Raw genomic sequence first — 26,081 nt, forward strand, 5'->3', positions numbered from 1 at the left:
AGTCATCAGATAGAACTTAAAATTTTGAATTTAAGGAACAACAGGTATAAAGGATATGAAGATAGATTAAGAATGGACTAATGGTGAACAGCAGCTGCATTTTAAAGAACATAGTTGGGAAAAGAGAAACCAGTGAAGGAGAAATAAGCATAGTCAGAAGTATATTGAGGAAACCAAGAGATGCTTAAAAAAAAAAGTCTTTGGATTTGGCTTTGAAAAAGAAAACTGAAAGTGTGAGTTGGTCAGTTGTGTCTGACTCTGCCACCCCATGGACAGACCCCATAGCCGCTGTCCATAGAATTCTCCAGGCAAGAATACTGGAGTGGATTGCCATTCCCTTCTCCAGGGGATCTTCCCAACCCAGAGATTGAACCTGAGTCTCCCGCATTGCAGGCAGATTCTTTACCATCTGAGCCACCAGGAGGCTGACTTTAATTTTAGTGTCAGAGACTAGCAGAAACCAGATTTCAGTTTGTTTGAGAAAGGAAATTGACCCTAGATTATTGTGTTAACTTTGGTCCTAAAATGAAGAAGAGGATGAGCAACTCAAGAGTTATAGATCAAGGTATAAGCTTTTAATTTTTATTTTAGTGTTTAATAGGCAAAAGATTAAGTATATCCGTAAACAGGTAACTTTTTATACAGTTTGGCTAGCCTCTGTTTTGATTTTTTTATTTGCCTCTTTAAAAATATGACTTTAAGAAACATATTGCATATTGGTGAATTGATTTTACTGGTGTAAACCAAGCTTAATTATTGTTGGTAATTTTTTTTAGGAATATGAAAATGCTGAAAATGCATCGACTCAGTCAAAGGTTATGAATAAAAAAGACAAAAGAAAGACTCATCAGGGAAAAGACAAACCTCTCACAATATCACTAAAAGAGTTTCAATCTGAAGGTAATATATGTACAAAATCTATTAAGCCAGAGAAACTACTCTGAGTCTTTGTATACTTAAGTTTAAGTACCTTTCTAATTTTTAAACTAAGATTGTTTCATTAATATGTTACTTAGAATGTAAAACATGTAAACCTGCTTGGAAATAAACTATTTGGGGGTTAAAGTGATTTAAAGACAGTCATTAAAACCTCATAAGGTTTCAGTAAGAATTTATCTTTCTGTATTTCTGAATTTGCCCCTTTTCTAAAATTCACTGAAAATAAAAATTGATATTTATAGTTTTGAGTCATCTTGAAACATATTATTGTCCTTACACATAAAATAATTTGACTTACACTAAACCAGAAATAGGAGGCTTCCCAGGTGGTGCAGCGGAAAAGAATCTGCCTGCCAGTGCAGGAGACATAGAAGACATGGGTTCGATCCCTGGGTTGGAAAGATCCCCTGGAGAAGGAAATGGTAACCCACTCCTGTAATCTTGCCTAGAGAATCCCATGGTCAGAAGAGCCTGGTAAACTACAGTCCATGGGGTTGCAAAACAGTTAGACATGACTTAACAACTAAATAACAACAAGCCATGCTTACGCCAATCAAAACAGTTGCTGAACAGATAAACAGCAAGGTCCAACTGTATTGCAGGGAATTATATTCAAAGGAAAATAAGAGTAGTTGCTGATCAAATGAACAGCTGTTTGTTCATTGATCTTGAAGTCAATTTGCCTCTTATGAATTTAAACTTAATACACTGGTCATCCCTTGGACTGTAGCCCACCAGGCTCCTCTGTCCATGGAATTCTGCAGGCAGAGAATACTGGAGTGGTTTGCTATTCCCTTCTCCAAGGGATCTTCCCAACCTGGGGATCAAACCCAGATCTCCTGCATTAGAGGCAGATTCTTTACCATCTAAGCCACCAGGGAAACCGTCAGTGAGGATTAGTAAGACCATAACAGTAATATATAAAAAAAAAAAAAAAACTTCACTGTTTTTAGAAACAAGCCTGTCTGTGAGTTCAGTTCAGTCGCGCAGTCGTGTCCAACTCTTGGCGACCACATGAACCACAGCACGCCAGGCCTCCCTGTGCATCACCAACTCCCGGAGTACACCCAAACCCATGTCTATCAAGTCGGTGATGCCATCCAACCATCTGATCCTCTGTCATCCCCTCCTCCTCCTGCCCTCAATCTTTCCCAGCATCAGGGTCTTTTCAAATGAGTCAGCTCTTCGCATCAGGTGGCCAAAGTATTGGAGTTTCAGCTTCATCAGTCCCTCCAGTGAATACCCAGGACTGATATCCTTTAGGTTGGACTGGTTGGATTTCCTTGTAGTCCGTGAAGTTAGGAATAAATTTAGAGGATTGCATTGTTTACATTTAAGGATGAGGAAAGTTTTTCCTGTAGCTGACTTTTACGATTAAGTCACTTTGTTTTGGGGTTAAAAGAACAGATACATGTTAAATTTCCAATTTTAGTAAGAATGATTTTATGTAAGAGTTATGTCATTATAAACTAGGCAAAGATATGAAAAGAATGTTTTTAAAAACTTTATTTATCATATGTTTAAATACTATGTAAATTTATTAGATGAGTTGAGAATGACATTAGTATGATATTGTTAAAGGCTGGCTGCACAACTATTTCAAAACATGATGAACACTATCATGGTTCTTCCCTGGGTTTCTGGCTTCACGTTGAATACTAAGCAGACATGCAAGAATGACTGAGTAGCCTATCAGGATTTGGTAGTTTGACCTGAAACACAATTTTGACATTTACTGGTTTTATGGACTCTATTCTGATCAGTGGATGCTTTAGAAAATTGGACCCAGCTTTTAGATTTGCAAATAGATTTCTCATAAGAAACTATGCTGTTAAATTATTTTTAGTCTTTGAGAATGGAAAGTTTCTACTGTGCCTGAGAAGTATTATTAAATATTAGATACCTTGGTCATCTCCAATTTAAATAAGAACACTTGCTACCTATTAGTTTCAGCCTTTTGTCTATGTGGATTCCCTGTGTCTTCCTTGTAATCATTTCCCAGAAATACCATGTTGTTACTAAGTCAGTGGTTTGTTTAATTTTGATATAGTTGTGTCAACATAAATATACATTAATTTTCAGGATTTTTTTCATAGTATTGTCACTATAATATGTGGTTTAAAAATTTTTAAAAAACCTAGCTAATAGTTTTACAGGACACAAATTACTATTCTACCTTTTATCCCACAAAGGCAGTGGTCTGTACAATCTTTACCTTGTGATTTGATTTTAGACATGTTTACCTCTCTTCACGTGCTCCCCCCAAAAAAACAGTTACGTGAAACAACAAATCTAAAATATATGAAATTCAAATGTTTAGAGTTTAATAATACCCCTTGGTATGGGTGGCATTTAGTGGGATGTGAATCCTTAAGCTGAACAAATTAGTAATTATATGGTAAATTTTAACATCTTATCCCTAGAAAAGTAAATCTGATGTGAGTCCCAGACAACCCCCAAATGACTTCTGTAACTCTTATTGTTGTTGTTCAATCGCTAAGTTATATCCAACTCTTTTGCAACTCCATGGACTGTAGCCCACCAGGCTTCTCTGTCCATGGAATTTCCCAGGCAAAAATATTGCAGTGAGTTGCCATCTCCTTCTCAAGGGGATCTTCTTGATTCAGGGATGTAGGCGGATTCTTTACTGCTGAGCCACCAGGGAAGCCTGGTGTAACTCTTATAATTTTGAAATTCTTTTCAATAACTTAAATATTTTGCACATATTGAAATATTTTATATGTTAATGTACTTCAGTGAAGTCTCACTTTTTTTTTTTTGTCTACAGATCACATTAGTAAAAAGACTGAGGTAAGTGTTATTGTAACCATCTTTATTCTAGAAAACATTTGTTGGTTTTAAGAGTAGTACTTTAGTGTTTATAAGTTTTTTTTGAGATATAGCCATTTAAAGGATAGCCCACGTTTGTCATGAATAATTAAACTCAATCCTTTGTCTTGCAATTAAAATGATATAAAGTACAGTACAGTAGAATAAAAAATACTATTTGCATGAAATACAGTGTCATTTGACTTTAGCATCCTAATTATTGTGTGTCTAAAGGTTACCACATGAAAAAAAAAAAAGGTTACCACATGTAAGTTTAAAATTTTAGGGAAAAGTGGTATAATACTTGAAACTTTATTAAAAAAAAATCCTGAAACCATGACTCGGAATATTTTGGAGTTATAGAAATTGTGAGGTAAGCTCTGATTTTATTGTTTATACCTATGGATAAGATTAACCTGGTCATGTAGTTCTCTTATCATTTGCCATTAGAGGGTAGTGCAACCTACACATACTTTTCTAGTGTTATTGGTTACTTTTTTCTGTTAAGACTAATACAGTCTCTATAAACCTTTTAGCATTGGCAGATACTTCTATAAAATACCTTCTAATATTGAGGAAGATACTAATAAAATGTTAAGGGTTCTTTGGCTTCTTTAGGTAATAATCTAAGGTTTCATTATTTTTGTGTCATGTATGTTTTCTTGTTAGTAATTCCATTAATTGATTTTTTTAATAGTCAGATGTTCCTTGATTTCACTGTAGAATACATACATAGTTTTGAATATTTTTGTTTGTTTCAGATGTTTTCTTGACAGGTCAGGGAAATGAAATCCTTTCTAAGAAAATCATATCTATATAACTCTGTAACTATATTAGTAATATAATCCTCAGCTGTGTACTCAAACACAAAACTCATTTATTGTTAAAACAGATGATTGAAATTCTTTTAAAGTTGTTTACAAGCCACTATCACTGTTTTTAGATTAAAATTTAAATGACTGCAAATATAGACTGAATATTATATATTAGAAGATCCTCTGAAGAAGGGAATGGCTACCCACTCCAGAATTCTTGCTTGGAGAATTCCATGACCAGTGGGCTACAGTCCATGGGATCGCAAAGGGTCGGACACGACTGAGTGACTAACACACACACACACACATTAATTATGTGTTTGAAAGTGGAAGGTGTGTACTTTTGGACTGATTTTACTTTTTTTTAATCCATTGATTTATTGGGAGGGTAGTTTTATGCAAATGATAAAGCAGATACATGTATTCTTCAGATAGTACTGGCAACTGTTAGTGGAGGGAAAGATAATTTTTATGAGCTATTTATGCTTGCTTTTTTTCTTCACTGACATGAGAGGAAAAAAAAAAGCAGACTGACAGGATCTATTTAATATATTTAACCCAAGTTGCATTTAAACAAACATGTGACATAACATATGTTTTGTGTTTCATTATAGTTCTAGGCCCGTATTTATGTATTTTAAAATAATTTGATATGTAATAAAATTCACTGTGAGTAATCTTGATGATTAAGATGTTATAAACATTTGTAAATACAGTCTAATTATAATTTATTTCCTACATAAATATTTTAAGAAATTGGTCACAAAAATATGTATCACATTATTCTATGATATGTATTAAAATTATACCAAAGTTATGTTCTGCTACTGTTGAATGTATTACTGATTTTCTGGGGATTTGGATACTTAAACTGAAGAAATTGAAGAAATCAGGGGAATTCTTAAATTGAAGAAAGTAGGGAAAACCACTAGACCATTCAGGTATGACCCAAATCAAATCCATTATGATTATACAGTGAAAGTGACAAATAGATTCAAGGGATTAGATTTCATAGAGTGCCTGAAGAACTATGGATGGAGGTTCGTGACATTGAACAGGAGGCAGTGATCAAGACCACTCCTAAGAAAAAGAAATGCAAAAAGGCAAAATGTTGTCTGAGGAGGCCTTTCAAATAGCTGAGAAGAGAAGCTAAAGGCAAAGGAGAAAAGGAAAGATATTCCCATTTGAATGTACAGTTCCAAAGAAGAGCAAGGAGAGATAAGAAAGCCTTCCTCGGTGATCAATGCAAAGAAATAGACGACAGCAATAGAGTGGGAAAGACTAGAGATCTCTTCAAGAAAATTACAGATACCAAGGGAACATTTCATGCAATGATGGGCACAATAAAGGACAGAAATGGCATGGACCTAACAGAAACAGAAGATATTAAGAAGAGGTAGCAAGAATACACAGAAGAACTATACAAAAAAGATCTTCATAACCCAGATAACCATGATGGTGTGATCACTCACCTAGAGCCAGACATTCTGGAATGCAAAGTCAAGTGGGCCTTAGGAAGCATCACTGTGAACAAAGCTAGCGGAGGTGGTGGAATTCCAGCTGAACTATCTCAAATCCTAAAAGATGATGCTGTGAAAGTGCTGCATTCAGTATGCCAGCAAATTTGGAAAACTCAGCAGTGGCCACAGGACCACAGGACGAGGTCAGTGTTCATTCCAATCCCAAAGAAAGGCAGTGCCAAAGAATGTTCAAACTACTGCACAATTGCCCTCATCTCACACGCTAGCAAAGTAATGCTCAAAATTCTCCAAGCCAGGCTTCAATGGTACGTGAACCGAGAACTTCCAGATGTTCAAGCTGGATTTAGAAGAGGCAGAGGAACCAGAGATCAAATTGCCAACATCCATTGGATCATAGAAAATGCAGGAGTATTACAGGAAAACATCTGCTTTTGCTTAACTCTCTCCACTTCCCTTGAGTGTGGGATGTATTTAATAACTTGCTTCCGAAGGTAGACTGTAGAAAGGGAGGGAAAGTAACTAGACTGGAGAAACCTGGCAAACATAGCCTTGCCAGGTGATAAATGTTAATATTAGTGTTAAATCATGTTGGTAGTATGTATCCTTGATGTGATGAGAATGGCCTAATCCTCTGTGGGTTTTTCCCCTAAAACACGTCTAGTTTTGAGAAAAACATCAAACAAATGCATATCCAGGACCATTCTACATAATAACTACCATTCTATATAATTACATTGTAATACATTGTACATACTGTACAGTGTAATACATACATTGTATCTGTATGACTTGAAAATATAAAGGTCATCAAAAATGAAGTCTGAGAAAATGTCATGGCTCAGAGAAGGCTAAGGAGACAGGATAACTAAATGTAATATATCCTGGATGGGATCTTGGCACAGAAAAAGAACATTAGAGAAAACTAGTTCTAGGGAAATCCAGATAAAGTGTGAAGTCTAATTATAGTAATATGCCAGTAATGGTTCCTTAGTTGTAACAAGTGTACCACAATTATGTAAGAAGTTATCAACAAGGGATACTGGCTGAGAGATATGAATGGAAATTCTCTATTATCTGAAACTTTCCTGTAAATCTAAGACTTTCCCACATTTAAAAGTTTATTTTAAAAATTGATCAGTGGGTTCAAGTGTTGTGAGCCATTATAAAGTTAGGGTTAAGGCTAGTAGCTATTAATCATTATTTCCTTGATTCATTATTTTTTTAGAGCTGTTATTTAACTTTTTACTTCAGGAATACCTGCATATAATAATAATTGAATGGTAGAATTTATAAAATCAGCGGTATCTCAACTATTGTCATTCTCTTACTACATATTAAAATCCTCCTCATGTTTCAAGATTGACTCCGTGTCAAGCTGTACAGTGTACGTGCTATACTTTCTCATACTACCTTGCCTCCCATGTATTCTTTCCTTCCACCTTTCTCAGTGGTGTCTTGTCTATGAATAGTTGTTAGTTCTTATAAGAGTGTGAAATCAGGAACAACGTATGTCACCATCTTGGTGATGTCACACGCCTCCATCTTTCTTTATTTGGCTAACTATGCTTTAGAACTTGGCCAAAGAGTCACTTTTTTTCCTGGAAAAGTTACCTCATCGTGGTCTTATTTAGATACCCAAACATCCTGTGTATGCTTGATAGCACTCAACATCCTGTTTTATCACTGTTCTGCTTCTTGAATAAATTTGATTTTTTTGAAATCTGGGACCATATCTTACTGCTTTAATTTCTCTGGTAGTCCTAACTCCTTTCATTGTGTGTGTGTGTTTGTGCACATGTGCGCGTGCATGCACTACTTTCATAATGTGTGTGTTTTCAATGCACACATGCACTAACTCCTTTCATATGGTGTGTGTGTTCATGTGTGCATGCACTAATTCCTTTCATACTGTGTGCTGCACGTGCACTCCTTTCATTGTGTGTGTGTGTGCTGCACATGTGCACTACTTTCATACTGTGTGTATGTGTGTGTGCTTGCCTGCACATGCATATGCTCAGTCGTGTCTTGACTCTTTGTGACCCCATGGATACATGAATGTTATTTGATGAATGAATGTTCTGCCTTCCTACTAAAACTTTCTCTAGCCCTTTTGGACTGCTTCTCCTGTGTATTTTTATCACACTGTAACAGAGAAACATGTTTTAATTGCTCTGCCAGTTCAAGCACATTGTTAGGGTCTTCATGGAGCTCAATATTAAGAAGAATTCTGAGACTGCATCCTTGCTCAGCAAGAAAAAGTGCCACTATCAGTTAATTATGTGTGCCATTGATAAAAGAGGAAGAAGTGGCTTCATGCTTTACAGTTTTCATCTCTGACATGTTCAGAACAGTGCTTAATTATTACATTTATTATTATATTGTGTGATGGTTTTTATCTTTCTCAGTAAATTGTGAGTTCCAAAAGAGTAGCTAATATGTGGCATAGTGCTAATTGCATAGTAAAGGTTTAACAAATAATTATTTCAAGTCAGAGTCAAAACTTGAGTCTGTCAGGGTCTATTCTAGGGGAGAGAAGATAGGCTTATCCCATATATAATGAAATTTTTAATATTATGCTTAAAGAAAGAACACCATTATTTAGATTTCTTCTTGGAATAAATTTGGAGCACTCAAGTGTGGAAAAGAGAAATAACATACAGATGGAGCATTTTGACATTTGCATGTTACTGTATATTAAGGTATCTTAAAACTTTACAGCTAGGAGGTGGTTCTTCTAAAATGTGGCTTAGAGCCCTTAGAAATATGAAACAAATTGTCAACAAGTGCATTTGTATTTGTCAGTTTATAAATGATACATTCTTCAGATAGAAAACAGGTACTCAGTGGAAAACTAGATTTGTTTTTAATTGAAGTATAATTTTCACACAGTAGAATGCACCGGTCTTAAGTATGCAGCTTTGACACATATGTAAAGTTATATGACCTACATTTCTATCAACATAAAGAACATTTTCATTACATCAAAAAATTCCCTTCTGTACCATCCCTGTCATTCCTCGTGCCCTGTCCTGCTTCCTACAGGCAGCCACTTTTGTGGTTTCTACTGCATAGGTTAGTCTTGACTCTTTATTTAAAATAAAGCATAGAGTATGTTATTCTATGGTCTCGGCAAAATGTTTGAGGATTCATCCATGTTGTTGTGTATCACTAGTTCTTTTCCTTTCCATTGTTAAATTATGTTCTGTGGTGTAAACATGTCACAGTGAGCTTATTCATTCCCCTGTTGGTGAACATTTGGTTTGTTTCCATTTTTTGACAGTTATGAATGAGGCTGCTATGATATTTTAAAGAACAGCTTTATCAAGGTATAATTTACAGGTACTATAAACATTCATTTTAAATGTACCTTTTTTTTTTCAAGTGTACTGTTCAGGTAATTTAATGTGACTATTTACAGAGTCGTACAGTCATTACCATGATCTAATTTTGGTAAACTACTGAAGAGTTTTCCAAAGTGGCTGTGCCGTTTTATACTTGTGGAAGTATAGGTAGAAATTTGTGAAATAAGGAAAGTCATTGTTGCATTCCCAGCAGGAAGGCTAAGAAAAGGTTTTTTAATGATGCTAACTAACTTTAGTACTTGGACTCCGTTCAGTTCAATTCAGTCACTCAGTTGTGTCCGACTCTTCTCAACTGCATGGACCATAGAACGCCAGGCTTCCCTGTTCATCACCAACTCCTGAAGCTTACGCAAACTCAGGTCTGTCTTTCAAGTCTGTGATGCCATCCAACCATTAGGTCCTCTGTCATCCACTTCTCCTCCCTCCTTCAATCTTTCCCAGCATTAGGGGCTTTTCCAGTGAGTCAGTTCTTCTTGTTCTTCTTGTCAGGTGGCAAAAGTGTTGGAGTTTCAGTGTCAGCATCAGGCCTTCCAATGAATATCAGGACTGATTTCCTTTAGAATGGGTTGGCTGGATCTCTTTGTAGTCCAAGAGACTCTGAAGAGTCTTCCAACACCACAGTTCAAAAGCATCAATTCTTCAGTGCTCAGTTTTCTTTATGGTCCAACTCTCATATAACTACTGGAAAAACCATAGTTTTGACTACATAGACTTTTGTTGGCAAAGTAATGTCTCTGCTTTTTAATATGCTGTCTAGGTTGGTCATAGCCTTTCTTCCAAGGAGCAGGCATCTTTTAATTTCCTGGCTGCAGTTGCCATCTGCAGTGATTTTGGAGCCCCCCGAAATAAAGTCTGTCACTGTTTCCATTGTTTCCCGATCTATTTGCCATGAAGTGATGGGACCAGATGCCATGATCTTCGTTCTCTGAATGTTGAGTTTTAAGCCAACTTTTTCACTCTCCTCTTTGACTTTCATCAAGGGGCTCTTTAGTTCTTCACTTTCTGCCATAAGGGTAGTGTCATCTGCATATCTGAGGTTCTTGATATTCCTCCCAGCAATCTTGATTCCAGCTTGTGCTTCTTCCAGCCCAGCGTTTCTCATGATGTACTCTGCATATAAGTTAAACAAGCAGGGTGACAATATACAGCCTTGACATACTCCTTTCCTATTTGAAACCAGTCTGTTGTTCCATGTCCAGTTCTAACTGTTGCTTCCTGAGCTGCATACAGATTTCTCAGGAGGATGGTCAGGTTGTCTCATGTTCCCATCTCTTTCAGAATTTTCCACAGTTTGTTATGATCCACACAGTCAAAGGCTTTGGTGTAATCAATAAAGCAGAAGTAGGTGTTTTTCTGGAACTCTCTTGCTTTTTCAATGATCCATCAGATGTTGGCAATTTGATCTCTGGTTCCTCTGCCTCTTCTAAATCCAGCTTGAACATCTGGAAGTTCTTGGTTCACATACCATTGAAGCCTGGCTTGGAGAATTTTGAGCATTACTTTGCTAGTGTGTGAGATGAGTGCAATTGTGCAGTAGTTTGAACGTCTTTTGGCATTGCCTTTCTTTGGAATTGGAATGAACACTGACCTTTTCCAATCCTGTAGCCACTGCTGAGTTTTCCAAATTTGCTGGCATATTGAATGCAGCACTTTCACAGCATCATCTTTTAGGATTTGAAAAAGCTCAGGTGGAATTCCATCACCTCCACTAGCTTTGTTCATTGTGATGCTTCTTCCTAAGGCCCACTTGATTTTGCATTCCAGAATGTCTGGCTCTAGGTGAGTGATTACACCATCGTGGTTATCTGGGTCATGAAGATCTTTTTTGTATAATTCTGTGTATTCTTGCTACCTCTTCTTAATATCTTCTGTTTCTGTTAGGTCCATGCCATTTCTGTCCTTTATTGTGCCCATCATTGCATGAAATGTTCCCTTGGTATCTGTAATTTTCTTGAAGAGATCTCTAGTCTTTCCCATTCTATTGTCCTCTATTTCTTTGCATTGATCACTGAGGAAGGCTTTCTTATCTCTCCTTGCTCTTCTTTGGAACTGTACATTCAAATGGGAATATCTTTCCTTTTCTTCTTGCCTTTAACTTCTTTTCTCAGCTATTTGAAAGGCCTCCTCAGACATTTTACCTTTTGCATTTCTTTTTCTTAAAGATGGTCTTGCTCACTGCCTCTTGTATTACTGCCTCTTGATCACTGCCGTTAGTACAATGCACTCTTGAACTAAACTTTAAATGAAGAAACATTTTCAATTTTTATTTGTATTCCTCTATGCCAACAACATCAGGAAGTGTAATTAAAAGCAAAATGCTTTTTAAAATAATAAGTTGTAATAATTCTTATAAATCTAATAAATGATGTATAAAACCTATATTGGGAAAACTATAGGAGACACTTGTTCATGGATTGGCTTACTTACTATAAAGGGGTCACTTTTCCTCAAATTAATGTGTAAAATCAATGTAATCTCAATCAAAATCACAGCTTAGTTGTTAAACTAAAAATGAAATCACTTGTAAAATTAATGTGCAAGTGCAAAGAACCAAAAATAGCCAAAGTGCTCTTGAGGAAGAAAAAGATAGGCAGATTTGAAAAACCAGATATCCAAGATTTTTTAAAAAACTAATACAGTAAGGATTTGACATAGTAAAGTAAGTAAGTAAAGTCACTCTGTCATGTCCGACTCTTTGCGACCTCATGGACTGTAGCCTACCAGACTCTGAGGAGCCTCCTAGTCCATGGAATTTTCCAGGCAAGAGTACTGGAGTAGGTTGCCATTTCCTTCTCTAGGGGATCTTCCCAACCCAGGGATCAAACCCAGGTCTCTCGCACTGCAGGCAGACTCTTTACCATCTGAGCCACCAGGGAAGCCTGGATTTGGCATAGTGATAGACAAATAGACCTTTAGAACAAAATGGCCCATAAACAGAATAGCCATGTATGTCCCTTGATTGTAGCAAAGTGATGTGAATATTACTGGAAAAAGGATTTACTTTTTAGTAAAGTGGGGGTTTAGTAAGTGTTTGGAGACCAACCGAATATATGGGGTCGCCGGGGGGAAGATGGGATTATGACTTCACATCAGTTCAGTTCGGTCGCTCAGTCCTGTTGGACTGCAGCATGCCAGGCTTCTCTGTCCATCATCAGTGCCCAGAGTATACTCAAACTCATGTCCATTGAGTTGGTGATGCCATCCAACCATCTCATCCTCTGTCGTCCCCTTCTCCTCCTGCCTTCAGTCTTTCCCAGCATCAGGCTCTTCAAATCAGTCAGTTCTTTGCATCAGGTGGCCAAAGTACTGGAGTTTCAGCTTCAGCATCAGTCCTTCCAATGAATATTCAGGACTGATTTCCTTTAGGATGGACTGGTTGGATCTCCTTGCAGTCCAAGGGACTCTCAAGTCTTCTCCAACACCGCAATTCAAAAGCATCAATTCTTCAGCGTTCAGCTTTCTTTATAGTCCAGTTCTCACATCCATACATGACTACTTGAAAAACCATAGCTCTTTTGGCTTAAAACTCAACATTACTTCACATCATACACAAAAATTCATCCACAGTGGATCAGAGGCCTAAAAGTCAAAGGCAGTGCTCCAGATAATTCAGGTGCAAATGCAGGAATAATATGTTCATTATTTTAGGGTAAGAAAAACACAAAACCTACTAACTGTAAGTGTGTACACTGAATGAAGGACTTTTTCCCATTGAAGTATATTAGAAGAATGAAATAATGGTCTTCAGAGTAGGGAAATATTTTTTCTGAAAAACTCAATTGAAGAATGGATGGAAAAACAAGTACTCATGAAAGAGCATATTTACTTTTGCTTAAAACATACAAAAAGATGTCCAGCCTCTTTCCCAATCAGGGACATACAGATTAAAACCACAGTGAGAATAGTATTTACCTTCTGTGTTGGCAGAAATCAGAATCTGAAGATTTGAGGTGTTGCTGAGGATGTAGAATATGAACGTGTGTGCTAAGTCATTTCAGTCATGTCTGACTCTGCGACCATATGGACTGTAACCCTCCAGGCTCTTCTGTCCATGGGATTTTCTAAGCAAGAATACTGGAGTGGGTTGCCATGCCCTCCTCCAGAGGATCTTTGTGACCTAGGAATTGAACCCGTGTCTCTTGGCAGGCAGGTTCTTTACCACTGGTGCCACTTGAGAAGCCGCCAAGAATAAGGAATAGTACACTGCTTATGAAGAGGTAATCTGTTACAAACAGTTTGGTCCAACATAGTATTGGAAATCCTGATCAGGGCATTTAATTAGTCAAGAAGAAATAAAAGGCATCTAAATCAGAAAGGAATTAGTAAAACTATCACTGTTTACAGATTACTCTATTTGCATTTGACCCTTGACTAGTGCAGGGGTCAGGGGTGCCAACCCTCCATGTAGTCAAAAATCCATGTGTAATTTATAGTTGGCTATCTGTATAGCCAGTTCCTCTGTATTAGAGGTTCCTCTGTGTTTGAAGTTTTGCATTCACGGATTCAGCCAACCATAGCTAGTGCAGTACTATAGTATCTACTATTGAAAAAAATCTGTATATAAGTGGACCCACATGGTTCAGACTCTTGATTGTTCAAAGGTCAGTTCTAACATAGAAAACTATAAAGACTTACCAAAAAACTATTATTATAACTAATAAGTGAACTTTGCAGAGTACAAAACCAGTATACAGAAATCTCTCTCATTTCTGTGTACTAACAGTGAACTATCAGAAAGAACAATTAGGAAAACAATCCCATTTGCAGTTGTATCAGAAAAATAAAATACCTAGAAATAAATTTAACCAAGGAGGTGAACACTGAAAACTGGTGTACACTGAAAACTACAGGAATATCCTAGGAGATATTTCAGATACTCTAGGTTCAGTTCTAGACCACCGCAATAAAGCAAATACAGCAGTAGAATGAGTTACACAAATTTTTAGTTTCCCAGTGCATATGTTATGTTTACAATATACTGTAGTCTATTAAGTGTACAATAGCATTATGTCCTTTAAAATGTTCATATAGTAGTTAAAATACTTTATTGATAGAAAATGCTAATCAGATGACAACATAGGAGTGCTGTAAACCTTCAGTTTGTAAAAAACTCAGTAACTGTGGAGCACAGTAAAGCAGAGCATAATAAATCAGGGTATACCTGTATTCTCATCCATTTATCCTGTGGTCCATTTATTCCTGGTCCATTTATTCCTGTGCTAATACTGCAGTGTGGTCATCACATCATAATGTCTTATATATGAAAGAGTGAGGGGCTGTTGTTAGTCATATTAAGAAAATCAAATTGGATTTCTACCTTCCATCATACATTAAAATCTATTCCACATAGATTAAATAGTTATATATGAAAGAAATTATACCACCCTTAGAACTATAAAATACAGGAGAATATATTTCTCACTGAGGGATAGGGAAAAACTTATCAAAAACACTATAAAATGAAAGGTTGATAAATTGGATGCTGCTCAAAACAAGTAACCTGTTTTCCGCAGAAACACTAAACAGAATTTTAAAAGACAAGGTACAAATTGAGAGAAGCTATTTTCAATACATAGAACTGATAGACAATTAGTGTCCACATACATAAAGAACTATCACATGGTTAAAAAAAGATTCTTATCTTTTTTACTGGCTCATAGGATAAAAAGTTTTAAAAATAAGAGACATCAAACATTTTACAAAACAGGGAAATATTAATAGCAAAAAACATGAAAAAATATCCAACTTTGCTACTGTTGGGGGAAATGCAAATGATGACCACACTGAGAACTTTTTTTCCCCACTCAATACATAGGCAAAAATTATGAAGTTTGGAAATACCAAGATTCAGAGGTTATAAGTCAAAGGAGTTATGGATTGGTTTACATTGGTGGAAATGTAAATTAGTACAAATATTTTGCATAAGTTTGGTGTTCTTGGAAATAGATTATAACCCAGGAGTCAATAAACTTCTGTAAAGGAATAGGCAGCAGATATTTTGGGGACACATCAAAATCTCTTTCACAAGTACTGAACTGTGCCACTATAATATAAAAACAGCCATAGGCAATACACAAATGAGCATGGATGTGTTCCAGTAACATTTTATTTACAGAAAACTGCAATAGGCCCCTTTTGGGCTGTAGTTTGCTGATCCCTGATACGACCTGTCAGTTCTCATACAAATGTATGTGCCTAGAGAAACTTCCCCATGTATCCTGTAAACTGTGTGCTTGAATGTTTATAAATGTGTAACAGCCCAGCCAAAAACAGAAAAATCTAAATGTAAATATTCAGTGGAATGGATAAATTTTAATTATAATCACACAATGGTTTATGCAGTAGTGAAAATTAGTGTATAAATCCAGGCAACAAAATAGATGAATCCAAAAGGGAATGTTAGGTGAAAAAATCTTAGAACCATATCAAAGTGATACCAATTTTTAAAAACATAAAATCAAGCAAAACTGAATTCTCTTTCCAAAAATGTTTAAGCTACGTATAGATCAGGTCTTAAGGTTTTTTGGGCTTCCCTGATGGCTCAGTTGATAAAGAATCTGCCTGCAATGCTGGAGACCCTGATTCGATTCCTGCGTTGGGAAGATCCGCTGGAGAAGGACTTTCATGGAGGACAATCCATGGACTGTATAGTTTATGGGGTCGCAAAGAGTCGGACACGACTGAGCAGCTTTCACTAAGGTCTGACTTCCATTTTACAGGATAAGTAGGGATTAGAAGCACAAGTTAAATTATACCTAATGGAATCAATGAGGCAAATCTAGAAGATGGACACTTTGTAGGACAGTTGGCCTGGTCTCTTCAGCAAAGTGTTATGGAGAAGGAAAGGTGGAGTGTGGGGAGGGGATGTTCTGGATTAAAGGAGATGTGAGAAATGATCAGTAACAGACAGTTTTGTACAATTGAAGAAATTTAAATATGAGTAGGTATTATAATGTTTTGTTAGGTGTGATGATGTTATAGTTAAATTATAAAATTTATTTTTTTATAGCTTACTCCATGTGGAGTTTGAGATGAAATGTCATGTTAATACTATAAAATAGCTAAGTGAAAAAGGGGATGGGATAAATTGTTAAGAAATTATAATGACTGTTAAAGTAGTTGTAGAGTATACAGGTGAAATTTTTCGTAATAAAAAGTAAAACAAGCAAAATGAAAATATATTGGTTTCTGATGCATCTATAAAAGTAAAAGATGAAAATGATAAACACTAAATTTGTTACTCTTGTGGAGGGCACATAGTATAGGTAGTAGTCTAGTTTTTTAAGTAAAATAGTAGAATCATGGGTGTCCTTTTTTAAAAAAAGCTTTATTCAGTTATAATTTACATAGTGTAACATTCACCTATTGTAAGGATATAATCCAATAATTTATAACAAATTTAAAGAACTATACAACCATAACCATAGTTTAAATCTAAGACATTTCTGTCATCCCCCAAAGTTCCCTTATATCCATTTGTAGTCAATCTCAACTCCATCTTCAGCCCCTGGCAAATTCTGATCTGCTTTGTGTTCTTATAGATTTGCATTTTCTGGTAATCTAATGTGAATGGCTTCCCAGGTGGCGCTAGTTAAATAATCTACCAGCCAATGCAGGAGACACAAGAGATGTGGGTTCGATGCCTGGGTTGGGAAGATCCCCTGGAGAAGGAAATGGCAGCCCACTCTAGTATTCTTGTCTGGGAAATCCCATGGACAGAGGAGCCTGCTACAGTCCATGGGGTTACAAAAAGAGTCAGACACAACCAAGTGCATGCATGCGTGTGTGCACCACACACACACACACACACACACACACATACACACACACACAATGTGAATGGACTCATAATATGTATTCTTTTACATCTGACTTCTTTCACTTAGCAAAATGTTTATTTTGTTTGTTTGCTAGGCTGTGCCACATGGCATGTGGGATCTTAATTCCCCAATTAGGGATTCATCTCACATCCTCTGTATTGGAAACCTAAAGTCTTAAAACACTGAACTGCCAGGGAAGTCCCTAGCATAATGTTTTTGAGGTTTTTCTATGTTGTAGTATGTGTCAATAATTCATCTTACTTTATTGTTGAGTAGCAGTCCATTGCATACATGTTGTGTATTCCCTAGTTGATGGACATTTGCTATGAACATTTGATGCATGTCTTTGTGTGGAGGTGTTTTCATTTCTCTTAGGTGGATACTTAGGAGTGAAATTGCTGGGTTGTATGGAAATTTATGTTTGACTTTTATTTAAGTGTCTTGTCAAGCTGTTTTCCAAAGTGACTATACTGTTTATCATTCCCACCAGCAACATAAGAGGGTCCCAGTTTCTCCACATCCCTGCCAACACTTGATATTGTCTGTTGTTTTGATTATAGCCAGTGGCTATATGAGTGGCTATATAATTTTAACTTGCATTTCCCTGATGACTAGTGATTTTGAACGTCTTTATTTACTCATCAGCTATTCTTGCATCTTATTTGAGGAAATATTTATTCATATCTTCTGCCCATTTTAAAGTGTGTTGTCTTCTTATTGTTTTCTAAAGTTCCTTTAGAAAGGCCTTAGAAAGCATCACTACGAGCAAAGCTAGTGGAGGTGATGAAATTCCTATTGAGCTATTTCAAATCCTGAAAGATGATGCTGTGAAAGTGCTGCACTCAGTACTCAGCCAGCAAATTTGGAAAACTCAGCAGTGGCCACAGGTCTGGAAAAGGTCAGTTTTCATTCCAATCCCAAAGAAAGGCGATGCCAAAAATGCTCAAACTACTGCACAATTGCACTCATCTCACATGCTAGTAAAGTAATGCTCAAAATTCTCCAAGCCAGGCTTCAACAATACATGAACCGTGAACTTCCTGATGTTTAAGCTGGTTTTAGAAAAGGCAGAGGAACCAGAGATCAACTTGCCAACATCCGCTGGATCATGGAAAAAGCAAGAGAGTTCCAGAAAAACATCTATTTCTGCTTTATTGACTATGCCAAAGCCTTTGACTGTGTGGATCACAATAAACTGTGGAAAAGAAGAGATGGGAATACCAGACCACCTGACCTGCCTCTTGAGAAATCTGTGCAGGTCAGGAAGCAACAGTTAGAACTGGACATGGAACAACAGACTGGTTTCAAATAGGAAAAGGAGTACGTCAAGGCTGTATATTGTCACCCTGCTTATTTAACTTACATGCAGAGTACATCATGAGAAAAGCTGGGCTGGAAAAAGCACAAGCTGGAATCAAGATTGCTGGGAGAAATCTCAATAACCTCAGATATGCAGATGACACCACCCTTATGGCAGAAAGTGAAGAGAAACTAAAAAGCCTTTTGATAAAAGTAAAAGAGGAGAGTGAAAAAGTTGGCTGAAAGCTCAACATTCAGAAAACGAAGATCATGGCATCCAGTCCCATCACTTCATGGGAAATAGATGGGGAAACAGTGGAAACAGTGCCAGACTTTATTTTTTTGGGCTCCAAAATCACTGCAGATGGTGACTGCAGCCAGGAAATTAAAAGATGCTTACTCCTTGGAAGAAAAGTTATGACCAACCTAGATAGCATATTCAAAAGCAGAGACATTACTTTGCCGACTAAGGTCCGTCTAGTCAAGGCTGTGGTTTTTCCTGTGGTCATGTATGGATGTGAGAGTTGGACTGTGAAGAAGGCAGAGCGCCGAAGAATTGATGCTTTTGAACTGTGGTGTTGGAGAAGACTCTTGCAAGTCCCTTTGACTGCAGGCAGATCCAAGCAGTCCATTCTGAAGGAGATCAGCCCTGGGATTTCTTTGGAAGGACTGATGCTAAAGCTGAAACTCCAGTATTTTGGCCACATCATGTGAAGAGTTGACTCATTGGAAAAGACTCTGATGCTGGGAAGGATTGGGGGCAGGAGGAGAAGGGGACGACAGAGGGTGAGATGGCTGAATGGCATCATGGACTCGATGGACGTGAGTCTGAGTGAACTGCGGGAGTTGGTGATGGACAGGGAGGCCTGACATGCTGCGATTCATGGGGTTTCAAAGAGTCGGACAGGACTGAGTGACTGAACTGAAAGTTCCTTTAGATATTCTTGTTGCAGAACCTTTATTAAATATATGACTTGCAAATGTTCTGTTCTAGACCATGACTTGCCTTATGTTCTTAACGTTCTTTTGAAAAACAGAATATTGCAGTCTAGTTTATTGATTTTTTCTAAGTCATGCTTTTGGTGTTCATTTAATAACTCTTTACCTAAGCCAAGGCCACAATGATTTATTTTATGGTTTTGATTCTTCCTTGAAAGTCTATGATCCATTTTTTTCATTGTAGTAAAATACACATAAAATTTACCATTTTAGCCATTTTAAAGTATATAGTTTAGTGATATTATGTTCATGTTGTTGTGTGCCCATCACCACCATTTGTCCCCATAGCTCTATTCATCTTAAAGAAACTTAAAATCTGTACCTATTAAATAACAACTCCTCATTTTCCCTCGCCAACACTGGCAGCTACCATTCTACTTTCTGACTTTGACTACTCTATGTAGCCAATAGAAGTGGAATCATACATAAATATTTGTCTTATTGTGACTGACTTATTTCACTTACTGTAATATCCTCAAGTTTTCATCTGTGTTATAGCATATTGCAGAATTTCCTTTGTTTTTAAGGTTAATAGTCCAGTTTATGTTTATACCACATTTTGTTTATTCACTTGGTGCCAGTCACTTGGGTTGCTTCCATGTTTTAGCTGTTGGCAATAATGCTGCTGTGAACATGGCTGTACAAATACCTCTTTGATATTCTGCCTTCAGTTCCTTTGGGAATATGCCCTGAAGTAGAATTTCTGGATCATATGGTAATTCTTTTTAATTTTTTGAGGTACTTACTGCTTTTGTACAGCAGCGATACCACCAACAGTGTGCCAGGGTTCTAGTTTCTCCACTTCATTGCGAACACTTGTCTTATTTTTTTCTGGCAGTACCCATCCTAATGGGTCTGAGGTAGTATCTCATTGTAATTTTGATTTGCACTTCCCTAATGAAATGATGTTGAGGATCTTTTCATGTGCTTATTGGCCATTCATTTATCTTCTTTGGGAAACCGTCTGTTGTAGTCATTTGTCCATTTTTAAAATTTAGTTGTTTGGTTGTTGTCACTGAGTTTTAGAAGTTCTCTGTATATTCTGCATATTAATCACTTATCAGATACATGATTTGAAGACATTTTCCCCCATTCTGGGTTGACTTGTATTCTTGTATTCAAGCAGTATATGGGATACTGCTGAATCCTGTTTCCTGATATTTTGTTGAGGATTTTTGCTTGATGTTTCATAAGGGATATTAGTTTGTAGTTTTCTTTTCATGTAGTGTCTTTATCTAACTTCAATATCAAGGTTATGCTGGCCTCATGAAATGATTTAGGAAGTGTTATCTTCTCTTCAGATTTTTGGGAAAATTTTGAGAAGGATTGATTTAGTTCTTATTTTTCTTTTTCTCTTTTAATTGGTAGAAAATTGCCTTACAATGTTGCGTTGGTTTCTGCTGTACAACAGTGTGAATCAGTCATTATTTTTTATATGTATATATATATATATGGATATATATCCCCTTTCTCTTGATCCCCTCCCTCCCCCCATCCCACTCCTGATTTAGTTATTTAAATGGTAGAATCACCAGTGACACCATCTTGTTCAGGGCTTTTCTTTGCTGGGAGATTTTTGATTACTGATTCAGGCTCTTTACTGTAATAGTTATAGGTCTGTTCCAATTTCTGTTGTTTGTGATTTAGTCTTGAAAGGTTTTGTGTGTCTAGGAATTTTTCCACTTCATCTAGGTTATCCAGTTTATTTCACATATATGTGTTCATAATACTCTCTTATAATCATTTCTGTGTAATGAGTAGTAATGTCCCCATTTTTATTTCTGATTTTAGTAATTTGAGTCTTCTCTCTTTTCTTTCTAAGCCCATCTAGCTGAAGATTTGTCAATTTTAAAAATTTTTTTGAAGAACCAACTCTTGGTTTCATTAATTTTTTTTCTTCTCTATTTTTCTTTTCTCTACTTTGTGCTAATCTTCATAGTTTCCCTCTGTTGACGAAAAAAGATGCACAATGTGGGCATTGTGATTTAAGTTTTCTTCCAGGGAAAATGACTGTAGTCTGGGAGACAGCACCTCAGATAGCTCTGAGAAACTGCTTCAGAGAGGAAGTGGAGGAAGGTCAACATATAAGATTGTGGTGAAAAGGGAGTTCAGTGCAATCAGGTACTTATTTTACAAAAGGTTTTCTGCTAGTCACAAGGAGCTGATGTCATCTCGAAGGAATTTAGTGCTTTTCTAGATAGGAGGAGATGCAAGGATTGGGATCATGAAATCAGCTCCTGAAAATATCTGTCTAAAACCCTGCTCCACCAGTTTCCCTGGAGCACAGAGTGCCTCACTCTCCACCCTGAATTCCTCTCAGGGCATGTCAGAGGTCAACAGCTACAGCAGCACAGGGTTCAAACTCTGCAGAGGCAGATGGCAGAATGCCCTTGACAAGTGCCAATTTGTAGTTGACAAGGGCCCATCATAGTTATAAATTTGACCATATTCGGAGCTGTGAGGGAAGCCCCAAGAAACTTAGTGTCCTTAAAATTCAGTTAAATTTTATATTAACATAACAGCAAAGAACTATTCAGGAAATGAGTCTTGTAGATATAGACCTCCATTAACAAGGTCTTCCCTGATAGCTCATTTGGTAAAGAATCATCTGCCTGCAATGCAGGAGACCCAGGTTCAATTCCTGGGGCAGGAAGATGCCCTGAAGAAGGGATACACACTCCAGTATTCTTGGGCTTCCCTTGTGGCTTAACTGGTAAAGAATCTGTCTGTAGTGTGGGAGACCTGGGATCAATCCCTGGGTTGGGAAGACCCCCTGTAGAAGGGAAAGGCTACCCACTCCAGTGTTTTGGCCTGGAGATTCCATGGGCTGTATAGTCCATGGGTCGCAAAGAGTTGGACTCGACTGAGCGACTTTCACTTTCTATTAACAAACCAGCATTTAATATTCATCAAAACATCTTTTCTTCCCAAAATTACCCTCATTTTTACCAAATATAACCAAATTAAGTTTCTTCACAGAATAAGTCTGGTTACAATAAACTTGGCTTGACAATCTATATAACCAAATTGATCTTAGACTTTTTAGCGTTGCTGAAACTTTTATGAAGAGTTTTGGACTGAACTTCTCAGGGCTAGGAGAATCATGCAAAAAGCTTATCACAGATTTCACCAAACAGATCTACGTGAATTCCTCCCTTGTTAAGGTCTCCAGAATTTCTTGAGAGATTTCTGTTATCTGTTAGTGAGGTAGCCTTCCTAAATTATCTGATAAAGCTACTGGAAACATGAGAGTTTCCACTCTTTGGAGGGATCAGATAGAAAAAGTAAATGTTTCAGCTTTGCTTACAAAAGTATAATTTATCAAATTACTGTAAATAATTACTCATTAGTTTGAGGGGAAAGGTTTTCTTACACCTGAAAAACACAGGCTCAAACCAGTAGTTTTTCAGACAGAAACCATGTAAGTTAAAAGCATATTCACCAGTTCTTTCAGTCCTTTTGTTAATCTTGGTAAAGCCATCAGGCTTCTCATTAGAATCCTTTCATTTCTTACCTAGTTCAGCATTATGGTCTGAAAATAAGAAACTTGTATTTATCCAAAAGTCCTTTCTATAAATCTTGTTGAAGAGGAAGCATTTTTGCAAAAGCATCAGAATAAAACCATAACTGTCTGTAACAGTAAAAGACTTAAAAAGGTACTTTTAAAATCTGATTACAGTGCAGTTAACAAAGGAACTCGGTTATGGCTGTGACAGCACTTTAAAATAACTGATAACATTTATCAGAATTTTAGGCACTCCATTTTATTTCTGGGATATCTATATTAGTAACATTTACCATACTGTATAACCTAAGGAGATTTATTACTTATTCAACAATATCTCCCATGCAATTCAGCATACCAAATGAACCTTATTAGTTCAATATCTCTCTCTAGGATGTTTGAGAAGCCTCCTAAAGCATCCCAAAGTTAGCTACTGGTCAAAAGTGCTTCATTAGCATTTGATTTAGGAAGTTTTACCGATAAATATCAAAGAGATTTAGGACACTCAGAAAGGACCATAAGTCACTGTGAAACAGTAGTTACTTAGCCGAAGTAACAAATACTTCAAGGGCAAATGTAGAACAGATCATTTAAGAGGTAAAGAAACTTGAAAATCAGTTATCAAAGGCAATTTAACATCTTCAGAAAACTTGTCTCTTTTTTAACAGAAAAGCCAAATTTAAGTTTCATACCAGCTTACTTTTAAAGTTCATTTACTCAACTAAATTTACCACCTAATTTATTTTAGCACAGTTTTAACTTTCAAGTTGTTGAATATCTGGAGAGACCCTAAAATATAATCATTTTTGAAAGTTCACCTAAAGCTCTTTATCTCATTTGTCTTTTGTTTCCTTAAAACTTTTTCCACATTGAGTTAGTTTTCTTGTCAACAAATTTGTAACAGATAGAATAAGGTCTTATTTGACCTCTAGTAAACCTAGGTACAGGGCTTCCCTGGTGGCTCAGATGGTAAAGAACCTGCCTGCAATGCAGGAGACCCAGGTTTGACCCCTGGGTTGGGACGATCCCCTGGAGAAGGGAATGGCAAGCCACTCCATTATTCTTGCCTGGAGAATTCCATGCACGGAGGAGCTTGGTGGGCTACAGTCCATGGAGTCACAAAGAGTCTGACATGACTAAACAGCTATCACACACACAAACCTAGGTACAACAGGAATATTATACTTAACATTGATAAGCCTAGACATATCTATATTAAACCAACAAGCTTAAGCCACCTTCAATAACAGTACTGAATATTTCCCAGATCATGGATCCTAAAATTTATCTTGGCCAGTTTTTTATATATTTAGATTTAATTTGTAAGCTCTTACTTTCAAATCACGGAGAAGGCAGTGGCAACCTACTCCAGTACTCTTGCCTGGAAAATCCTATGGATGGAGGAGCCTGGTAGGCTGCAGTCCATTGGGTTGCTAGGAGTCGGACACGACTGAGTGACTTCGCTTTCACTTTTCACTTTTATGCCTTAGAGAAGGAAATGGCAACCCACTCCAGTGTTCTTGCCTGGAGAATCCCAGGGACGGAGGAGCCTGGTGGGCTGCCATCTATGGGGTTGCACAGAGTCCGACATGACTGAAGCTACTTAGCAGCAGCAGCAGCAGCATCCAGTCTATCAGAGAAGACAATGGCACCCCACTCCAGTACTCTTGCCTGGAAAATCCCATGGACGGAGGAGCCTGGTAGGCTGCAGTCCATGGGGTCGCTAAGAGTCAGACATGACTGAGCGACTTCACTTTCACTTACTTTCAAATCAACTAAAATAATTCATTTACAAGTTAACTTTTACACAGAGATCGAACCAGAAATCTCAGTTTTTTCCCACTTGAGTTCAAAAGGCTTTTTCCCCACTCGCCACTTTTTTTTTTTCCCCTGAGGGCCTGGCCACAGGAGACTGTGTCCCCACTCAGTTGTTGGGCATGAAGCATCTCAACACTGTAGCCTGCAGGTGAGGTCTTGGAGCTAGTGAGCCCAGATGTCAGCTACCACATCAGCAGTATTCACATCACTGAATTTTCCCCAGTATGTCTGTCACCAATGTGTGTCCCCAGGGTGAACCGCAACCACCCCTCACCTTTGCAGGAAACTCTCTGAGATGAGCAGATAGAATAGTTCAGGTTTCTATCAAATTACTGCTTTTTCCCTTGGCCTTGGTGTGTGTGAGGTTTTGTGTTCAGCCTTTAAGAGTGAGATCTCTATTTCCCCCAGTCCTGTGGGGCTCCTGCAGTTAAGTAAGCCTCACTAACCTTCAAAGCCAAATGCTCTGGGGGCTCATCTGCACCTGTGGGTTAAGGGGCCTGACTTGGGGCTCAGAACTCTCCTTCCTCTGGGAGAACCTCTGAAATATAATTACTCTCCAATTTGTGGGTCACACACCTGGGGAGTTTGGGATTTGACTATATCACAAGTCCACCCCTTCCACTCATCTCATTGTTTTTTTTCTTTAAGGTCTTTAGTTGTAGAAAATCTTTCCTGATAGGTTCTAGTTTTCTTCATAGTTTTGTTTGTTTGTTTTTGTTTTTTTTTTTAACATATTAATTAGTCTCTTAAATCATGTAGAAAACAAAAAGTATAGTCACATGTCATTGTTACAATAATACTGGCTTTTATAATTACCCATTTATTGTAATGTTTGTTTCCCCATGTGGTGTTGAGTTACTGTCTAATGTTCTTTATACCTTCCCAGCACTATCTTGAGCATTTGTGGCAGGTCTGGTGGTCACTAACTCCTTTGGATTTTGTTTTTCTGGGAATGTCTTGATTTTAGATTCTTGGTTGAAAGTTTTCTTTAATCTTTAGTATTTTTAATATTTCAGCCCATCATCTTCTGGCCTTCAAGTTTCTGCTCATGATTTTATTGAGGATCCTTGTATATGATGACTTGCTTCTTCTTGCTGCTTTTATGGTTTTCTCTTTGTCATTGTCTTTTGAAAATTTATTATAATGTGGCTTGCTGTAAGTCTTTCTTGAATCCATCTTACTTGGAGTTCTTTAAGCTTCTTGGATGTTTATAG

The 26,081-nt window shown here is 37.2% G+C and overlaps 1 protein-coding gene across 5 annotated transcripts in view; it reads left to right on the top strand.

Moving 5' to 3' along the window:
- GKAP1 (G kinase anchoring protein 1) overlaps nt 1-26,081 on the top strand; it is a 90,467-nt gene that overhangs the window by 30,871 nt on the left and 33,515 nt on the right. For all 5 annotated transcript variants that reach the window (XM_060409140.1, XM_060409141.1, XM_060409139.1 and 2 more), the window contains 2 exons: nt 777-900; nt 3,728-3,750. In XM_060409140.1, coding sequence (XP_060265123.1) covers nt 777-900; nt 3,728-3,750 — 147 coding nt within the window. The remainder of the gene's footprint in view (nt 1-776; nt 901-3,727; nt 3,751-26,081) is intronic.

This window comes from Ovis aries, chromosome 2 (assembly GCF_016772045.2).
Source record: "Ovis aries strain OAR_USU_Benz2616 breed Rambouillet chromosome 2, ARS-UI_Ramb_v3.0, whole genome shotgun sequence".
Lineage (NCBI taxonomy): Eukaryota > Metazoa > Chordata > Mammalia > Artiodactyla > Bovidae > Ovis > Ovis aries.